Source organism: Catharus ustulatus, chromosome 6, assembly GCF_009819885.2.
Source record: "Catharus ustulatus isolate bCatUst1 chromosome 6, bCatUst1.pri.v2, whole genome shotgun sequence".
Taxonomy (NCBI): domain Eukaryota; kingdom Metazoa; phylum Chordata; class Aves; order Passeriformes; family Turdidae; genus Catharus; species Catharus ustulatus.
The window spans coordinates 44,557,300-44,576,864 of NC_046226.1; the positions used below are offsets into that span (position 1 = coordinate 44,557,300).

Genomic DNA, 19,565 nt, shown 5'->3' on the forward strand with positions numbered 1-19,565 from the left:
TTTACAGTCATGATGCTCTTCAAAGAAAGCAGAAGCAAGAAAATAGCCAGACACCTCTCAACCCCAGGTTCAGATTTTAGCACAGTGCTTTACAGGAAGAGGATGAAGTTACAGCATTTGTTTCTATTTCTGGACCTCAGTCATGTTTGAATCCTAGATTCAAACCTGCCTATCTTTAAATACCCACATAAAGTCGTATTTCTGTGGTTGTATGACATGGGTATTCACATGTACAAGTGAGCAGTCATATCAACATATCCAAGCACCTGTACCACATTGAGTATTCCCAGGAATTACAAACCAGCTTGTCCATCCTTTCTGTCAGGCTTACCCACAGTAATTTCCTGTTTACAGACTGAGCAGAACTATGCAGGGGTTAGCATTAAATGCCAATAATGAGGAAAAATAGGGATAAAATGTTTGAAAAAAAAAAAAGCAACGTGTGACCTGGAATTGCTAATCTCTTTGATGGCTTGGCTCTATTTTTAAGATGTGGAACTATTTCAAACCTCTCTTTTGAAACAGGTGAGGATCTGTGCCATCTGTTGGAGAAAGGGTGTGAAATAGCACAACATGGATAGCAGCTCATTTTCCCTCCAAGGAAAAAGAGCTGTGCATTCTGGAAAGGCCATAAGGATATTGCTATGGAAAGAGCAGAGCAAAACACTCTCTGCATTCTTATCCACGCCAACGAGTGTATGTTTTTCCTTTGCATGTTTCTGGGGCTGCATTAAATTACTTCCAAAAGCCAGGTTCTTAGCTGAAAAACAGCACTGAAAGGAAATGGACATACTGAAGTACAAGCTCTTTTCAGGCACCCTCAGTTACTCTCATAGAACTGCCCTTGTAAATTATTTCCATTGAAAGCCTACGTCCACGGTAAGATTAGAAGAAAAAAATGTGTATTTGATTAGGACTGGGGATTGCGTGATAGGCTGCGTCCTGCCATGTTTTAAGGGCAAGTAACTGGAATTGGCTTGGTTGCAGGGAAAGCATCCTGGGGGAGTGGGAGTGGTGCGGAGGGTCAGGCAGGCTTTGCTGAGCCCTGCAAGCCCTGCAGCCTCCCGGCTCCTTATCGTGTCGGGGGGTTCCGCATGGCCGCTGCCTTTCCGTGCCGCCTCCCCGCTGCAGAGGGAACGAGCTGTGGCGGAAATGTTGGTTCCCTGTGAAACGGGACATCAGCTTGGTCAGACTTGGATGGAAAGGCAGCATTGGTGTTGGCAGGCAGAGCCCCAGCTGAGGGAAACGGGAGCGAAGGTGTGTGGCAGTGTCGGGGCGCGACACGAGCGTTGTGAGCCCAGCACCTGAGTGCAGTACAGAACAGCACAGAAGCGTCCTGCCCTACGCTGCAAAATTGCCCCGGGCGACCCCCGGGCCCGGGTCCGCCCGCAGTCGCGGGGCGGGGCGGCGCAGGTAGGGGCGCGGGGCGGGCCCGGGCCAGGCGTGGGGAGAGGCTGCGGCCACAAGCGGGATGGTGGCCGCTGCCCGGGGCCAGCCCGGGCCGAGCCTGCGGGGCCGCCGGCGGCAGGTGGGGCCGGGCCCGCGCCGCGCGCACCTGCCGGCAGGGGGCAGCACCGCGCCGCGCCGCACCCTCAGCGTCCCTGCGGGCCCCGCTCGCCGCGGCCCCTCGGTCCCGCCAGCCAGCCCGGCCGTCCCGGTGGGACAGCACGGCGCGGACAGGGCCGGGCCTCCCGGGAGGCTGCTGCCGCCTCGGCGCGGCGGGGCAGGTGCCGCGGCTGCGGAGGTGCAGCCCCTCGGCCGCGCTGCGGGACTCGGCTGCCGCCCGAGCGCCGGCCCGCTCTGCGGGGCACGTGCGGGTGCGCGGCGGCAGGCGGGCACCCCGAGCGGGGCAGTGTGTGTCTGTGTGTCTGTGTGTGTCTGAGTGTCTGTGTGTGTGTGTGCCCCAGGCATCGCGCCTCGCCGCGGCTCCCGGCCGGCTCCCCGCAGTCCCCAGCCGGCCCCGGGAGGCGGTGGCGGCCGCGGCGAGCGGGGCAGGTCGCGGTCGGCGGCGCCCGGCCCTCCCCCTGCGAGGGGCTCGCCGCCCCCCCCGCTGCTGCCAAGGAGCTGTTGGGGGGGATTTATAGGAGTAACAACGGCTCGTGATGTCAGCCCGTGCCTAAAATAGAGAGGGATTGACTGCAAATCCACGGCTCGAGGGCTAAACCTTCCAATCCAGCCTCAGCCAGCGCCGCGCCGATGTGAAGTCGCCCCCCAGCTCTCGCTCACAGCCGCGCACACACGCACACGCTCCCCGCGGCGAGGGGAGGGCGCCGGGGATCGCAGCCCAGGTGCCAGCGCCTCCTCGCCCCGCCGGCCACTGCTGGGCGGCCGCGGCGCAGCAGCGCCGGTCCCCGGGGCACCGAGAGCCTGCTCTGGGACGGCGGGGTGAGGGAGAGCCCGGGAGGAGCGGAGCTGCCGGATCCTCGCCCTGCGGAGCCCCCAGGATTACAAGGAATTGCGTGCTCCTTCCCAGACGTGAGCGAGGGTTATACCAAAGAACCAACCTCCTTCGCGCCCTGCTGTCCAAATTAATCCCTTGGACCCTTGAGAAGACAGGGGGTTTTTCGGAACCATGGCATCGACAGAAGGGTGAGGGGGACCATCTCTTGGGTGGGAGGAACGGGAGGATGGGGGAGATGCCCGGCATTGTTCTTTTGGTAACAGTTTCCTGTCATCTGCTTCATTGTTAATCCTTGCCCCTCGCCATTCCCTAACAGAATAATTAGGGAGGAGAGGAAACGAGAAGCAGACGATCCACATATAGAAGAGAGCGAGGGAAAAAATTTCAAATATGAGCCACTGAAAAGGTCTTCGTTTTCCTTCCCATCACTTCTTTATTTAACCCCTGGAGGGAAGATCAAGCTTAAACCACCTGCCTGAAAGAAGAGTACAAGTGAATGGTTCACTCAAAAGGGAGGGGGAAGCTTCTTCCTAAATATATCAGCAGTGTTAATAATAACAATAATAATAATAATAAATATTATAATTTAAAAAAAATCGAAAACCTGTCCCCCAGCCATCCCTTCAAAAGGCAATAAACAAATCCAACTTCTTGAGGAGTTGTGCAATTTTGCAGTTCTGTGCCAAATGCGTTAAAGTTCTAGCAAGAGAAATGCTGGGAAGGGCAAAGGGTTCTCCAAGAGGCTTTAAAGGAAAGCAAACACAGTTCAGCTCTGGTAGTGTCTCTTGGAAGGAAACCGTTGTCCCTACCCATTCCAGGATTGCAGGAGTCGCCCACATCGTCGCTCTCTGATGAGGCAGGGGGCTTGTTCAACTTGCAGAGTTGCTGATAGTAGGGAAGAAAAGAAAATATTTCATTGATCTCTGCTTGCCCTCTTATAACACTACCTAGTATTAGACTGCCTTTAGTGTGAGCCTCCCCTTTATCCCTGGATGTTGTCATGTTGTATCAGCATGATCTGCTCAGGATAGGACTCTCTAAGGACAGAGTGCAAAAGAAAGCTCTGTTTATATTGCCTTTGTGTCTCTCAGGCTAAAAGACTTGCTGAGCTGATTTAAATAACCCAACACATGTCTGGGAGGGTGTGCACACAAGTATCTCATTACCTGGTCAGAAGAAGAAGCTGGCTGTCTGTGCAGCGGCCCCCAGGCAGTTGGCTTGGGAGGAATGGAAGGTTAGAAAGTAAGGTTTGCATTGCTTTGGGAAAAGGACAATCCCTCAGTCTAACAGAGGACAAATATATGAGGTTCTTTGGCTTTTCACAGGACTGTGACAGGAGACATTAATTTATCATTAGCTATTGCCTTACCTTTGCAGGGAATTTCTGCCCTGAATTTGTATATTTTTGTTTTGGTGGCAACCCAGCAGTAGCATATCCTCTGTTTAACTAGATACAACCAACAGATGATCAGAGCCATGAGAAAGAAGCTCAGAGATGGAAGGACCAGCCTAGGGTTGCAACTCTTTCCCTTCTGTATCCTTGGAGTATCCCAACTATCACTCTCTGGATGGTGCGGTCATCTGATGATTGTATTCCCACATGAGGTGGCTGCGGAGGTCTGTGCTTGTTTTGGACCACTGGTGGAAGGTGGGATCAATTGTACAGGAGTTTAATAAGAGGTGGCTGTGTTAGAGAGATCCGTCAACTTTGGAGGAGAGGAGGTTTTAAATATGTGTAGAAAGAGAGATTTTTTGAAAGAATTTGACTGAATAGGTGGGCTACAAAAGATCAGAGTGCCAAAACCAGAAAGGCTTTAGTAGATGCATGCTTTTGTTTTTCTTATGGAACAGAGCTAAACTGTCAGGGTGAGAAAAAACCCAAAAAGTTTAGGCCTTGTTTTCAAACCTTGTAGGAAATCTACCTAGACTAAGACAAAGTGAAATTGTTGTTTGGTATGATTCAGTTAGCGGTCTGTGACAGCTGAAGGAGGTGTGGAAAAAGGAGTTGAGTGGGAAGCATTTCGATTGTCAATCCGTGTTTACCAGTAAGAACTTCTTTCAAAACTGAATTCTCATCTTTCTCTCCCTCAAGTGAAAAGCTGAGGATAGAGATTAGCTTTCACTCTGGCGTAAAGGTCAGCAAACTGAGGCACCAAAAGGATCATCAGGGAAAGTGAATATTGACTGGACCTTGTACAAGAAATGCTTTCCACCAGCACTGGCACAATGTGAGGATGGTGAGAAACACTGCTCTGCTTGCAGCAATGGGCACTATCTGAGGCACACACATGGAGAAGGACCTACTGGAGCTGGGAACAAAGGGATACACTACATATTTACATCTAGTCACTTGGGATATTCACCTAGATATGTTAGTTGAGATCAGAAGTATATACAGTTTTTATTTTTTGCTGTTAAAAGTGCTCCAAATACAGTCAATTTTAATGACTTACTACTCTTCTAACGGGGAAGCTTATGTAAAGTCTTTAAAGTGAGAATGTCATGTGTGTGACAGGATGTTTAATGAACAACAAAAGGCCCTGATATATATACAGAGGAAGGTAAATCTGTGCTCCATTGTTAAGAGTTAGTCATCAGTTGCAGACAGGATTTGGTAGGAAAGATTTCCTTGCCTGTGTCTTTACAGTCATTCTTTTATTTTTCCTTCAATATCTTATTTGGTTAAGCTTATCCATGTACGGAAATTTGCTGCACAAATCTTTCTGTTCCAAGAGGATGGTTAACAATGGGAAACTTCAATTGGAAGAATATGAGAAAGGAAACGTTCAACAACATGGCACAATCAGACCCATGTGCCCTCTGGGTCTACCTTATTGTAGTTCCAACTAGTAGGGTTTTGGTTTATGCTGTCTCTATATTGAAGGCTTAGTCTGTCTTTCACAAAATCCTCTGATACAGAAGTCATTACTAAGATGGATTTTTGGTGTTTAGCTGGTGCTGAAAATGGAAAATAGACTGTTGAAGGAGGAAGGGCTAGCACTAAGTGTGGATGCAGTTCAAGGTTTCTTGTTTTTATGTTCTGTTTAAACGTCCTCTGCTGGCCACGACTGCAGGCTGGATGCTGCTGGGAGACCTGGCCTTCTGATCTGTGCTGGCATCGCCTGTCCTGAGTGCTTAGCATGGTTCAAAGATCCCAGGACATGAGTCCATACCCACAGGCTGTGGTGTCTGGTGTAGGGCTCAGTACGTGGTGGGTTCATCTATGGAGATTTACCAAAGTAGAACATTAGAGCCTTTCCTTTGCTTTTTCAGGGTCTTGAAGGTTACATAAGATTGACTCTGATCAGTTGATGCCCATACTTGTGTTCAGACCTCTGAGCAAAGTCCTTGCTCCACATGGTTTTATTATGGCTCTTATCTCTCTTTTGAGTCTTACTAAAGGGAAAGAATAGAGTACCTTATTACTGTTTTGCTGGTTTTGTATTAAAAAAAGAAGAAAACCCTTCTGGAATGCTGATTTAGATACTCTAAAAACCTAGCGATGTGTTGGTATTCTGTATGCCTCTAAAGAGTGGGAATTTCAGGTGTGAAGTTTGAATTAGGGTCTGCTTCTTCAGGAATATAGCCACTAGGAGACACTACCACTGCATCTATAGAAGCAACTTAACAGAGGCAGAGCAGGTGTGTGAGCTGGGAGCTCAGCCCTCTGTGTGCAGGTCAGCCTCAGGGCAGCCCCGTGCCTTTGGCTGGGCAGTCCATGGGCATGGTTAGGGGGTCAGCATGGGCCAGTGGCCATTCCCTGTGGCCTCTTTGGGTGGGATCAACTGTATTATGCAGAAGTTAATAATACTGATGTGGACTCTTCCGGTTCTGGAGAGCCATCCCAGGTAGGGTTTATGACAAGCACAGAGATGTCACCTATTCAGATTTGTGGTGCACAGTTAACAGGCACATCTATGTGTGTGTGTGTGTGTGTGTGTATGCACCCTGCTACATAAATCAGTGAAGTGGAAGAGTATGAAACATTACTGTGTTTGAATAGACAGAAGTCTGGGTAATTGCTTAGCGTCATGGTTTGATTAGTGAAACAGTGCTTCTCAGTTCTAAGTACACAATATAGATGGTGCTCATGTAATATGAAATGGCACAAATGCAGTGCTTACATTCTGTTCACAATAGCAGATAAACTGCATGGCAGGTGCAGAGATCCCTGCCTTGGTATTTGACTCTGCCAATATCTTACTTAGAAGGAAACAAACAAACAAAGAACCTTATCTGAGGTCCACTTCTCCAAACTAGGTTATTTCTACATTCTTCTATAGATACTCCTATTTTCATCACAAGTTGCACTCTCTGAAAATGCAGTTCCAACATCAGGAGTACTGTTTATCTGTGTTACCAGATCACCAAACAGTAAAAGTTTGGTCCAGACCAGAGACCATATGATTTGATTTCTCCAAAATTAACCACAACCGTGGAACCCACATAGATTTTTTACTAGCTGTAGATGGATGGTTATTCGTCAACATAAGTTAACATAGGAGGCACAAATAATAAATACCTTACTGGCATAAAACTCTGTGAATGCAAGTTAACCTGTCAACATTTTTTGAACAAATTTGAACATTACGAATTAATTTACTACACAGGATTATTTTTTTTTAGTCATGTAGCTGTGACAGTTTTGGATCTTGGAGCAGGAGTCATAAGCCATTTGCTGAATTTTCAAGACAGAGCCAGAAAGGGAGATTGCCAACATGTGCTATGCACCTAGCCTGGAGACAACATGACACACCTAGGTGAGTCAGGAAAACTAACTTGGCATTTCATCGTAGGGTTCAGGCACCTACATAGGAGAGTGGGTTTTCAGGATCTGCCACAATATGTACAACAAGCACACCCACACATTTCTTGTCATCTGAGTTCTTATTCTGTAATTTACCCACAAAATTCCTCTACATGGAAACTTGAGGAATTATTCTGGCACAAATGTTTAGATACTTCAGAGGATGAAATCTTCCAAGTGCTCTCAGTTATTTTTATGCAGGATTTGATGAGCACCAGCATAGGATGGAGATGCTTTACCCTATGCTCTTTATCTTAGACATTTTGTGGGACAGATGGAGTGAATGTAGTTTGGTAATTTGTCATATCAGCTGTGGCTCTGACCTCATTTCACTGTTGTCAATTGCAAATCTCTCATCAGTTTCAGTAAAAGACAGGCTTTGCAGAAGGTAACTCATAATCCTTAAATGACGCAATAGTTCTCATGGCCCCAACCTTCAGTCGGACCATGAGATACCCTTTCAAATAGAAGTTGTCACCTATACAGTAACATTATTTTCATACATATTCAGATCATTTTATAGATGCACAGGGATTAATATGTTTCCTATAAAGTCTACAAGTGCTTATTTATTTCGAACTTTTTGGAAATAGCAGGTTATATTATTGGATTAGATATATGAAACCTGAAGGGAGATTGTGCTTCCTTAAAAAATGACTAGCTTTCAAAAGCCTTGTCTTACCATAGGTTTCTGTGAGATAAATGTATATGTACAGCCATGGAAATATGTGTAGATGTTTGTACACAATGCACTAAGAAGTCAGCATACAAAGCAGTCTGTATTGCTCTACTAAAAAAACATTGCATTTAATTTTCTCTTCTTTTTCCTGTTTCCCCTTGATCTACAGGCTGCCCCAATGAAGACTGATAAAACCTGTTAATTTGTGAGCAGTGTTTAAAGGGTCACAGTTTAAAAACAGTAACATTAAAACTCTATCCTCTTCCAGAGGCAGTGTGGTTGGCATGTGGGTTCCTCTGTGTGTAGGTGACAGTGGGGATGCTGGGACTCTGTGTGGATGTGGATCTCACACTAACAAGAGCCTGCAGCATTGGGCTGTCTCTGTAAACAGTTGTCTCCATACCAAAGCAGTCTGTGTGTGATGGGTATGGGGTGAGGGCACAGTGCTAACAAGTGGCCCTTCATCTTCAGTACCTTCTTGTGTAATACCTTTCCATTTTCTGTGGAATTTAGTTCTCTTCTCTGGCAGAATATCTTACAGTGCTTGCTATTTAGAGCAATAAAATGTATGATTTCTTGAAAACACTGGCTGGGTCTGTCAAATCCATCATCTCTGTAATCATCCATCCACTAATGAAACTCCTCTTTCACCAACTCAGGACAATGTTTTACCCGATTTTAGCCTCCGGCTTGTTACTTTAAAATGCTATTACCAGAGGCATACAAGCAAGAAAAATAAGTATGATTTTATATACTTAATCCTACTTCTGTATTAATTTAAAGGCTCTCAGTGTGCTTAAAGTTTTAAGACAATTAACTATAATACATTTCTGTCCTTAGGAAAGAAAACAGACTAAGTTCAAAGCTCATCATATTTTATAACTTTTACCTTCAACATCTTTGATCGTTTCTAAGCAATTCCAAATTGGGGATCCTTACAAGGAAGAACTAAAAAAGGACCAAGGCATAAAAGAATTAAGGAATGCTCCTGCTAATTACAGGTATTTTTAGGAGAGCAGTGTGAAATTCAAGAAAATGCAGTATTTCAGGTTCACAGTTGTGTCTGAAAAATCAAATTCTTTGCAGAATTTTAAAGAAAATAAAATAGAATATGATTTTTAAAATGAAAATAATTTAATTTTTAGTTTTCAAAAATAATTTCTTGATTTCAGCTTCAGTTCAGAACTCTAAAATGATTCCGATACAAAGGAAAAGATTTCACTGTGTATTAAGGAAACATTTTTAGTAGACTAAGACAATATTTGTCTTTTTTGTGTTTTTCAAGATACCAAAAATCTCTTCTTAGAGTTGTCAAGAGCAATGAAGTCCCCTCTCATCCTCCTTTTCTGTAGGCTGCATAAAAAGGCATATCTGATTCTTTCTTCAGCTTGTTCAGTGGTGTTGCTTCCAAAATTTCCAGGAAGTTTTGAGATTTTTTTTTCTGCCAGCATCACACTCTGCAAGTATATTTTACAGTGTTTATTTTCAGAACTCCAGTTTTGCAGCATTGGCTTTTAGTACTGGTATCCATATCAAGGTCCAGAAGCTGCCTGCCTGAATGTTCAGGGAGCAGGATGCTACTGGGACTCCCAAAGTCAAGGTCCTTGAACCCCATCCATGAACTGAGCTTTTTCTTTTTCTCTGATAGCTCACTATCAACTGCATCCCTAGTAAAAGGATAATGGACAGCATCTCTGAAGTAGGTATTTTGGGGCTAGCTTAAATTTAATCTATCATCTCTTTGGCATATTGAGAATTTTCAGAGATGTATCCAAGTGTAAAATCTGTGTGAGTGAGAAAATGGTCAGTTTGGTACTAGTACACTTACAAAGGTTAAGAGTAAAATCTGCATTCAAACTGATAGTTGTCAAAAGTGTAAATGCATTAATTTATCCCAGGGCAAATAGGTAAATGGGTCTAAGTAGAGTTACATCACCTGCTAGTTCACATCTCTGTGTGATTAGCCCTCACTTAGCCCTACTACCAAATTCACATACTGCCTACTTCACATCTGGGAATGACTGCACTTTTGTTTGACTTGTGGCCTCCTCAAGCCATACCATGTGTTTTCCAGATGGTAGACTTCATCTCCCTTGAGGCAGGAACCCCTGGTGTTTGCCTTGCCAACTGTTCATTGTATTTTCTGTACTGTTGTTTACCCAGCAGCTGAATGAAGTTTGGATCTTGGAGATTTGCTCTTTCACAGGGACAATGACAGAGATCACCACTAAACAAGTCACATGCACTGCTAAGCTTCTGACATTGCACATCATTCACAAAGGCTGCCTGACAGGTGCAGGACACAAACCTGCTCATTCCTACTCCTTTGGACAAGTGTGTCTGATGCAGCACCCTCATAGAGGGGTTGACAAAGACTTCTGGCACATGTTCCCAATCTGGAGGAACAACATGACCAGGGACCAGTTTAGATCCTGGAAGTGGTGTAACTGTATTAGTCTGGTATTGTGTTCAAGTTCCTGACAACCTCTTAGTCCAGCTAATTATCTTGAGTGCAGGAGAGCACAGTATGGATTTGCCAGGCTAGCACACAGACAGACTCATGTACCCTTTGTATCCCAGGTTCAGCTCATACAGAGCATCAAAGCCTGTTTTTCAAAGCAAAAAAAAAAAGATCAGCATTATTTTTGAGTACAAAAATTAGGGGCAGCATTTGTGGGTTTTGCAAACTACCAACTGCTTGGGACCATGACTTCCTTAATTGAAAAAGTGACAATGCATAGGTAATGTGTAACTGGGGATATGAGAGTGGACTAGAGGCTGTTCAGATGTCCTTTCCAACTTCAACTGTTCTGAGATTCTGTGCATGACAAATACATGGCATACAGTCATTTCCATGCAGTATCTTCATTTCCTAGTTCTTGGCTATGACTGTGATCCCATGTACTGCTCACACACTATCCTACCCATCCATGTACTGATTTTTCATGAGATTGGATTTAGGCTATGTATACATGAATAATAATCCAACCCAACAGAGATACGTGGACCTGTCAAATTCACACTGTGCTGGTTGCTATGTGGAGAGCCTTAGGTGTGCTTCCAGAGTACATTCCTGTGTAGCTTAATCCAAATGTAATTCAGCTCTTTGACATGAACCAGAGCACAGCAGGTGGGCATCTTCAGGGAGGTCACTCCAGAAACTCACTTTGGACTAAATTTGGACTAAATGTAAGTTTACCCTCAGCTGGTCACTGACACGTCTCAGGTAAGTGTTCTGTGGTGGGGAGGTGTTCCTGGCAGTCTCTTGTCATCTCCTGGCTGCTGATGTGCCTGCTAGCAGCACAGCTCCTTCTGCAGCCGCAAGCTGAGGTGCTGCCATGGCCTTCGAGTCACATGGTTGTGTAAGTCACTGCTGAACACTACTTGGTCTGCTCCCCATGAGCAGCACAGACTGCTGAAGGCACAGCATGGCTGGAGGTAAACTGAGCTTTCCAATCACAGAATGTGGAGGCTTCTGTTGCAAATTCATGCCAAGTGTGCAGAGGGTTCTGGGCTGCATAAAATAGCAGAGGCAGCATCTCAAGTATACACAGTTTAGTACGCTTCCTTTGAGGCAGAAAGCTCTCTCATTAATTAAGCATCTGGTCCTTATCTGTATAAGACCTACTTTTGCTGTGGTAACTGAGAAAAGATTTGTCCCGTAAAGCGCACGTGTATATAAACACATGTTATCCACATACACGCATGCATATGGGAATTAATTAACACCTGGTTGCTATTTATATCACAATATGTGGGTCAGGTAGTGGAAAACAGATCAGAATTGCTCACCCGACATTTTAGAAGGACTTAGAACAGGCATTTTGCAGTGTCCCATGCTGGAAAGTGTCAGGAAATGCTGTTTCTAGTGACATAAAAAATGCCAGAGGAACCTTCACAGGTATGTAGGGCAAAACATACAAAACCTGTCTCACTGTAATGCCAAAAAACTTCAGTAGAAAGCCTTCTGCTGCTTCCAGGATTAGCTGTTGCTTTTCTCCTTGCTTTTGTTCCTGTCCCATTTGCAGGCATCTGTTCCCTGGTGGTCTGCTGAATGGGGTTCCCAGTAACCCTCTCCAAGGGGAACCTAGGGAGTATCTTCTGAAAGATACAGTAATGGGCTCATCGTTTAGGGCCTCACAGTAGTCACTGTCTCTTCAAGTGAGTTCCTGGAGTGCCTCGAGGAGGACATTCCTGTCACCTTTGCTGGTAACGGGTTTGTGTCACACGGTGGCACCCTTGCAAACCAAATAAAGCTTGAACTCCCACTGCAGCCTCTCTCAGGGAGGTCTAGGGGGTCTTCATTCTCACTTGATAACTGAGGCTTCAGTATCTTTTGAATATTGATCTCTAATTGTGTCTGGCTTGAAATCAGTGAATAGCTGGAAAGACTTACTGGGCAGCAGGAAACAGATAAAACCACAGGGAGAGTGCGGTTGTGTAAGCCTCATTTTTTTTTTTGGTAGCCAGTAGACACAAGATCATAGTGCAAAGGGGGAAATCCCAGTATGTTGGTTGGTATTTATGGTGACCATTTTTGCCTTTTTAAAAATCAATATTTAATAATGATGGTGTTACTATCAGTTGCAGTTAAGGATTTTGTGGAACATAAACCAAGAACATGTGTAGCTAAATTCACACTGAGGCAATCCTGTTCTGGCCACCTGGATTCTGAGCAGCTTCCTAGCTTAGCTGGAGGTATTGTGTGACCAAGTGCTCTTAAATACTTACATTATTTTGTCTTTCCACAAAGGAGGTACATTGTTGAGTTTAGGTATTTCAGTTTTGCAGTTGCGCATGTTTTAGAATCCTCTGCATCTTAGAAGGTCAATCCACTTGAACCATTTGTCACTGTGCTTACAGTGTCCAAAAACCCAGGCTGGGGGTCAGAGCCCAGTGTGTATTAAGTGTTCCTTAACATTTTTACAGTAGAAAGACAGAGTTGTCTGCTCTGGACAATTACACTGTCATACAGAGCTCCAGCAAGCTACTTCAGCAAAGGTGTGGCAGTGGTTATTGCCAGAATCTCTTTGTATGATGCATTTTTGTAGATAAAAAAAGACACCCTCAGTTTTTACAGCCCTGGGATGTAGCAGCCATGGTGATGGCAGGAGTAAGGTGGAGTCCAAAATAAATTAAATTTGGAGGAATTATTTATTCACTAACTTACAAATAAATGTTTCCAATTAAAAATATCAGTGGTTAGTTAATCTATATGTATTGTCCAAGTCAGGAGAAAAGAATGGATTTTTATGTCTTAAGGGAGTAGTAAAGGTGTAATCCCAGAAAAGCTCAAATGCCTGTGTCTTTATTTCTGTCCATTTTAAACTTGCTCCCAAAATACCCTGTGAAGCCAGCCTATGTAGCCCCTAACAATTAAACCACAAAAATCAATAATACTTAATTTGTGAAGTTTTCCCATGTATCTCGATCACTCAGTCTAGGTTTGCCCTTTGTTTTGATAAGCACAAATTATTTTCTGCTGTATGTCATGCTATTGAACCTGCATAATACTTGTTCATTGCTTAGACTTCCTTGATAACTTGATGGAACGGCAGTGTAGGATTGATACAATGAACATGGAAAAGTGTTAAATGACAGTTTAATTCCACTGGGTGGTAACCATTCATAATATTTTCTATTCAGGCTCTGAATCGAAGGTACAAAATCACTGCGATGCCTGAATCAGTGTAAGAGCTGACATATCCCTCCTCCTTGTGCAAATGCAGGAGAATTTATGAAGTCAGCACGTCTGAGAAGAAAAAGCTAGAGCTCTCACATCAAAGCCACTGGCTTTACTTCTGCAAAGGGAGAACTAAAGACTGTCACTTGGAAGCTGGTCAGTGCTGATGAAAGGAACCTGGCAGAGCAGGGCATGGTTGGACAGGCACATCAAACATCAAACTGAAGCTGCAGATACAGCACTTGGTGCCTGGAGGTCAGACATGGCTGCAAGGCTGAACTGAAAAGAGGGGCACAGATTAATTACCATCTTTTACCCATGTGTTAATGCCTGGTAATTGCCCTGGATTACCCACTGACCATACACCATCCTGTGTTTTCATAATTTTGGACATCTTGAGGACATCACAGTAACTATCATTTACTGTTTCTACATTATTTCCAAGGAGGAGAGAAGGGAAGGAGGAGGACAATTTTTTTAACTTCTAGCCAGTTAGCCTCTATTTATACTATTTCTACCATCAAGAAAGATGATAGCTTGGTTAACCTCACTTCTCATCCATGATATACCCAGAATGGCTACACAGAGGTGTCATTTTTCCAGTCTGTTTATTAGTTATGCTGTGATACCAATGTGTCTAAGATGTGCCTCTTCGTGGCTAAAATGGCATGTACAGGAAGAATAATATCTCCTAATTTATCTTCCTATGTTAACAAAGAAGTCAGAGACAGCTTAGGAGAAGTAATGTACTCTTGTCTTTATAGATGGAGAGTTAAGGTGTGAAGTTTGCCCCTGTCACACCAGAATCTGCAGCTGTGAATAGGAAAATTGTCCTGTCGCCACGACCAGTCAGGCAATGCAAAACTCTCTGTTTCCCATGTTTTTCATCCCATGCCTTTGCTCTGTTTGACTAGAGCAGATGAGGCCAGATGAGGGCCTCAACTTACTTCTTTGTGTGGACCTGCAGTGGTTTCCCTTCTCTTATGAAAATACCATGTTGTCTTCACATTTATTGAATTTTTTTGGAAAAGCTTAGATTCTCCTTTTGCTTTCTCTCAGGTTTTTTTATTCCTCAAGCTGAAGCTTAAATTATCTGTAAACCTGACAATCATGATTCATTTTTACAAGCAGACTGCCTTTCTCAGAACTGCTGTTTCTTAGCACTGTTGTAAACTGATGTGTTTATTAACAGTGGCTGATTTGTAAATCTAGGCTTTTTGACATCAAGAGCACATACCTGAAGGATAGATAGGACATTTCCCAGTGAAGGGAAATACACTAGTGCCAAATGTACATCAAAAGCTGGAATGGAAAGATCTCTATTGCCAGATGATCAGGTTATTGCATTTTGCTAATCTTCCATCACTGTTTGTTTTGCAGACTATTACGAAAGAGTACTTGGGAACAGGAAAGTCAAAACCCATCTGAAGCTGGTTGTTCCTTTAACAGTTTCCTGTAATAATGTCATGTTTCAACATACAGTTTCTTCTTAATAACTTCTGTTCATGACAGAACTTTAGATTCTGTCTAGCAGATTAGCAAGGGACAGAAAAGTTATTATATCAGTTGAGTAAGCAAGATCACACCCTAGAAAAAATATTTTTTACATGACAAAGAGTAAAAGAACATGGTCTGTCTTGTTTAAAGAAGATGCCCTCATATCTACTGAGACATGGAAAATGTTGTACAGATAAACACATACTAAAAGAAACTCATTCAAACATGCAGTCACTGTTATGTACGAAGTGCTAATCTGCCACTAAATTGTCAGGTGTCTCTAGGACATAAGTGGTAAACATGGCATAGTTGGAAATTGTCCCACTTGATATACTGCAAAATTTACATTTAAGTGAAGAGGGCCTAGCTGTCATGTGTGTCCGGGTATTATTGACCTCAAAACACCTTTCTTAAAGTTTTATTGTGAAATTCTCTTTATCATAGTCCAAGTTCAGTGTAAAGGAAGTATTTAGGCACTGTGGAAGTGATCTTCACTGTCCCATCCCAGTAGAAATTAGAATATTATAGCAGGTGTTTTAATTTTCAAAAATTTGAGATTGTTTATAATGGCTAATGAGTGCACTAGACATCCTTATCTTGTGTTTCCTCCTCAACATTTCCTTTGTTCAGCTTTTGGAGAAGGTGTTGGAGGAGTGGCTGAGCTGCATCTTTATCTTTCTGTCTTCTCAGATGGGTATCCTTCTGTTTAAGAATTGCACTCATAATTTGTTTTGAAATACTCACATTATGTATGTGGAACAAAGAGACTCCAGATTTTAGCCTTGAATCCAGTACTCTTATGAAATCACTCATTGACATGTGAAGTGAAAGTTTTGTACAGCTTGTTTAGTGCCTGTATGAACAGAACTTCTCCTGAAGACCCTCCCTGCAGTGCACTCCTTGGTGGTTCTTGGCAGACTCATGAACTGACTTGTGTGAGTGAGTGTTCTCAGTGACTGTGAATGCAAATGTCCACACTCACATGCATATCACTGCTCACACGCAGTGTCCCACAAGTTTGCCCAGACATTTTAGCACCCTTCACATCTGAAAAATTTTTGGTTTCAATTTTTTGAATTGATCAAGTAGTGACCCCTGACAAAAACTATAGGATACAATAGGATTTAACAGTGCTGCTCTCTTACGTTTACACTATAAAGCCTCATATATAGTTTGCACTATATATGTCATGTATTTTTTCAGACTATTGACAATAGTTGGTCACCTGAACCAGACTCAGACTTGGTAGTTGCTAGAACTTATTCATTATACAAGTGTCAGGTTTAATTGAAAAGGAAGTGAGGAAAAAAGAATTTTCTCAGTTCTAAACAAAATCCTTCTTTTAGTAGGTGCAAGGTAGGTATTCTGTCTGTTGGTCACTTTTTACATATGTACTCTTTGCAAGAGCAAATAAAAATTTATTACAAAGAAATGTGAGGAAGGTGGTGCACATTTAATTGCAACTCGCTCTCTTGGCCAGCTTTGCATCATTTATTTGGGTTTGCCAGTACAGATTGCTCTGGCTATTTGCCCATGTTCTGGCAATCATTCCTCATCTGTTGTAATAGTGGAAAATTTAGTTTCAGGCTTACTCTTCCTTCTATGAGGATATTGCCAGTGTGGCTGGCAGCAAAAAAGCAGTGTTAGTGGAACATGCTGATCTTTTTGCTCAAGCCCAGACTTTCATAGAATACATGATATGTGTCACATGTAAATTCTAATGCTTTTCTGGATTAGCTGTTATCTGGAAATCTTTCTTTAGAAGTCCTTCACTCTGTCTGGAAATATATTTCCTACTGGGCTTTCCTACTCTGAAGCAAGTTATTTGCTAACAGGCTGTGCATGAGCTACTCTGCAGTAATTCTGCACACAGATATGATTACCCCAAAGCAAGGGGAATGTAACTGACCATACCTGGAAAGTACAGGAGACTCAGCACGCTACCTTTGCCTGCACCACAGTGGATTACCAGTGCAGGCAAGCCTTTAGAAAAGGAAAGGCTTTGCTGCCTCCCTCAAAAAAATCACATCTTTCAGTGCACTGTGAGTTTCAGCAGCTTTGTTTCCCTCAGCTTGGTCCTGAACAGGACTGCCCAGATGAGGCCAGGAGATGGGGTTGAAGAATTGATTTTGACTCTGCTTGTTTCTGACTACCAACTAGCAGTACATGTCATACTCTGCAGGTTTGAGCCTGGCAGCTAATAAAACCACGGGATGTTGTGCATGAAACGAATTTGATTCATACTTGTCTTAGAAATAGAGTGTCTAAGAGCCACAGGCTTTTCTTTACATGTTTCAGACTTTGCCTTTTCCCCTCTGAGGCACAGTTCCTTCTTACTGTAGGTGTAAAAGGAGCAGGACACTTACAAAAAAGTAGTGCAGGATCGCTTGTGAGTCAGTGGAGAAAAAAAACCCCAAACAGGTAAAGCTCAGTAACATTTATGTGATATTTCCCAGTTTTCCCTTAGCAGAGCATTTTGTTAACAGTAAATGCCACTGTACAGTAATACATAACCACAAGGACTCAAAGGGCTCTATGGAAGGGTGTAATTAACACTAAAAAAAGATGACTTGAGAAAACCAAAACAAGCCAAATAGATGTTTCCTTAGTGAGGCTGAGAGGAAAGTGCTCACATATGGTAAGTGGACTTTTTTATGCAATGAAATACAGTAAATAGGCTAGTGAAACTCCATTTAGTAACACATTGATAATACAATTTCTAAATTGCAGTTGTGGATGACATTTTTTCCTGTCTAATGAAAATACAAATTGGAATTTAATTCTGCTCACAGATGGAGAGCAGAGATTTGCTGTATAAAAAAGATAGAATTCCTAATACTCATATCTGTTTTATAATAGAAAATATGACATAATTTGAACTTTATGATTTTTTTTGTTTACTTCCCAAAGCAGAATAGAAAGGTGGTTAATATCATCAAACTCAGCTAACCACGTTTCTTGAGAAGTGGAGAAAGACCAGTCTCTGTTCCTCCCTGTTTGTTTAATGCTGCTGGTTTTAGGGTAACATGCTGTCAAAATGTGGATTGGGATGTATAGGTGGATGCTTGAGGTACAGAAGGAGGTGGGCTTGGTTAGAAATGGATTTAGAGAGCTGAAACTTACCTATTGCCTCTTCATACAATTGGCCTCAAGATGCAGATCTTTCAACCCCTTGCTGTGCTGAGACTGCTCTGCCTCTGCTCTGGACTGGAGGTATGTAGGGCAATTCCAGTCAGGAGAGTTGTGCTGCTACATTAGCCCAGTGTCTTGTCTCTCAAATTAGCCTGTGTGCAGTGTCATGGTAACCATTCTGGTCAGCCTGAGCAGGGGCAGTCTGTTTCTGCTTGCCTTATGCTGTTGAGCCCTGGGAGTCAGGGTCACGGTGCAGCAGCCCTTCTGCAGGCTGACCCCAGAGCACCTTGTCTGGTGGAGCAGGAAGGGCGTGGTTGTGCTCACCTGAGATCTGATCTCTGTCAGGTCTTCAGACAAGAACCTGAACTCAAAGAACCTGCCAAACTAAAATTCTGTCTAGACAATTAAATACCATAGTGCACTTAAAACTTTTCATGTGGATTGTCATATTCTAGTGCAACATAAGAGATTATGAATTAACTTCTCCTACCAGTTACTCTCTTCTTCCTACTATCTTATTCACAACTCATCAGAAATACGTGCCTCCTGAGCTTCTCTTTAGTATTCATTTGCCTTTTAAATCTTAGTCATATGTGGTTTCTCTGAGTTTTGTTTCTCTCCTAGCCTTAGATTTTAAACTGAACCGTAGTTACATGATGGCTTTACTTCGTTGTTAGCATGCTTGTTGTCTCCTCTAGGCCAGTGTGAATTCAGTGCTCATGAAGGATGCTAAATGAGCAACCCAGAATAATAGATTTGGGTTGGTATTTCTCCATGGGTAGGAAGGTCTCAGTGCTGCTTCAGTACAGTCTTTTAAGGAGGCCTCCAAATGTACAAGCATCTGATTGCATATGGTTGAAAAATCTCATCTTGCCTCTTGCAGGGAGTGAATCCAGTCCCAACGGACATCTATCCTTTGGCTTCTCCCTGCTCTGTCTGCCAAAAGTAATGTTTGTGGGGTCTGTAGGACTACTTTGTGGGAACTGAAACCACTCCTTTTGCATATATCACAAAACTGCCCTTCGTGGTTGTGCGTTTCAGTCACAGCTGAGTCAGGCTGGACTGAGTCCAAGAATGATCCCAATTCCCCTCCCTTAGGCATCCAGTTCCACTCAGTTGCAACACCAACACTCTCCACTATGTAAAATTAACTCTGCTTCTCCCAATATAAAAGGTATTCTGATATTATACCGTGCTCCATCCATCATAGAGGAGTGGCCCTATTAGAGAAGCAAGACTGACAACATGCGTGCAACTCATGCAGTAAAGAATAATGCGTTGTTATAAATAATAATTATTTCAAGCTGTTAAAAATGGCCTAAAATACAAGACACTTCTTCTGAAATCATGGTCAGCACCATGAAAC

The 19,565-nt window shown here is 43.4% G+C and overlaps 1 protein-coding gene across 2 annotated transcripts in view; it reads left to right on the forward strand.

The window, feature by feature from the left end:
* Positions 1 to 2,112: 2,112 nt before the first annotated feature.
* SLC1A2 (solute carrier family 1 member 2) overlaps positions 2,113 to 19,565 on the forward strand; it is an 83,015-nt gene continuing 65,562 nt past the window's right edge. The window contains exon 1 of one of the 2 annotated variants that reach the window (XM_033063085.2): positions 2,113 to 2,589. Coding sequence is in view for 1 of the 2 variants with exons in the window: in XM_033063084.2 (XP_032918975.1) it covers positions 2,573 to 2,589 (17 nt within the window). In the remaining variant the exon portion in view is untranslated. The remainder of the gene's footprint in view (positions 2,590 to 19,565) is intronic. The other variant, XM_033063084.2, reaches the window with a different exon arrangement.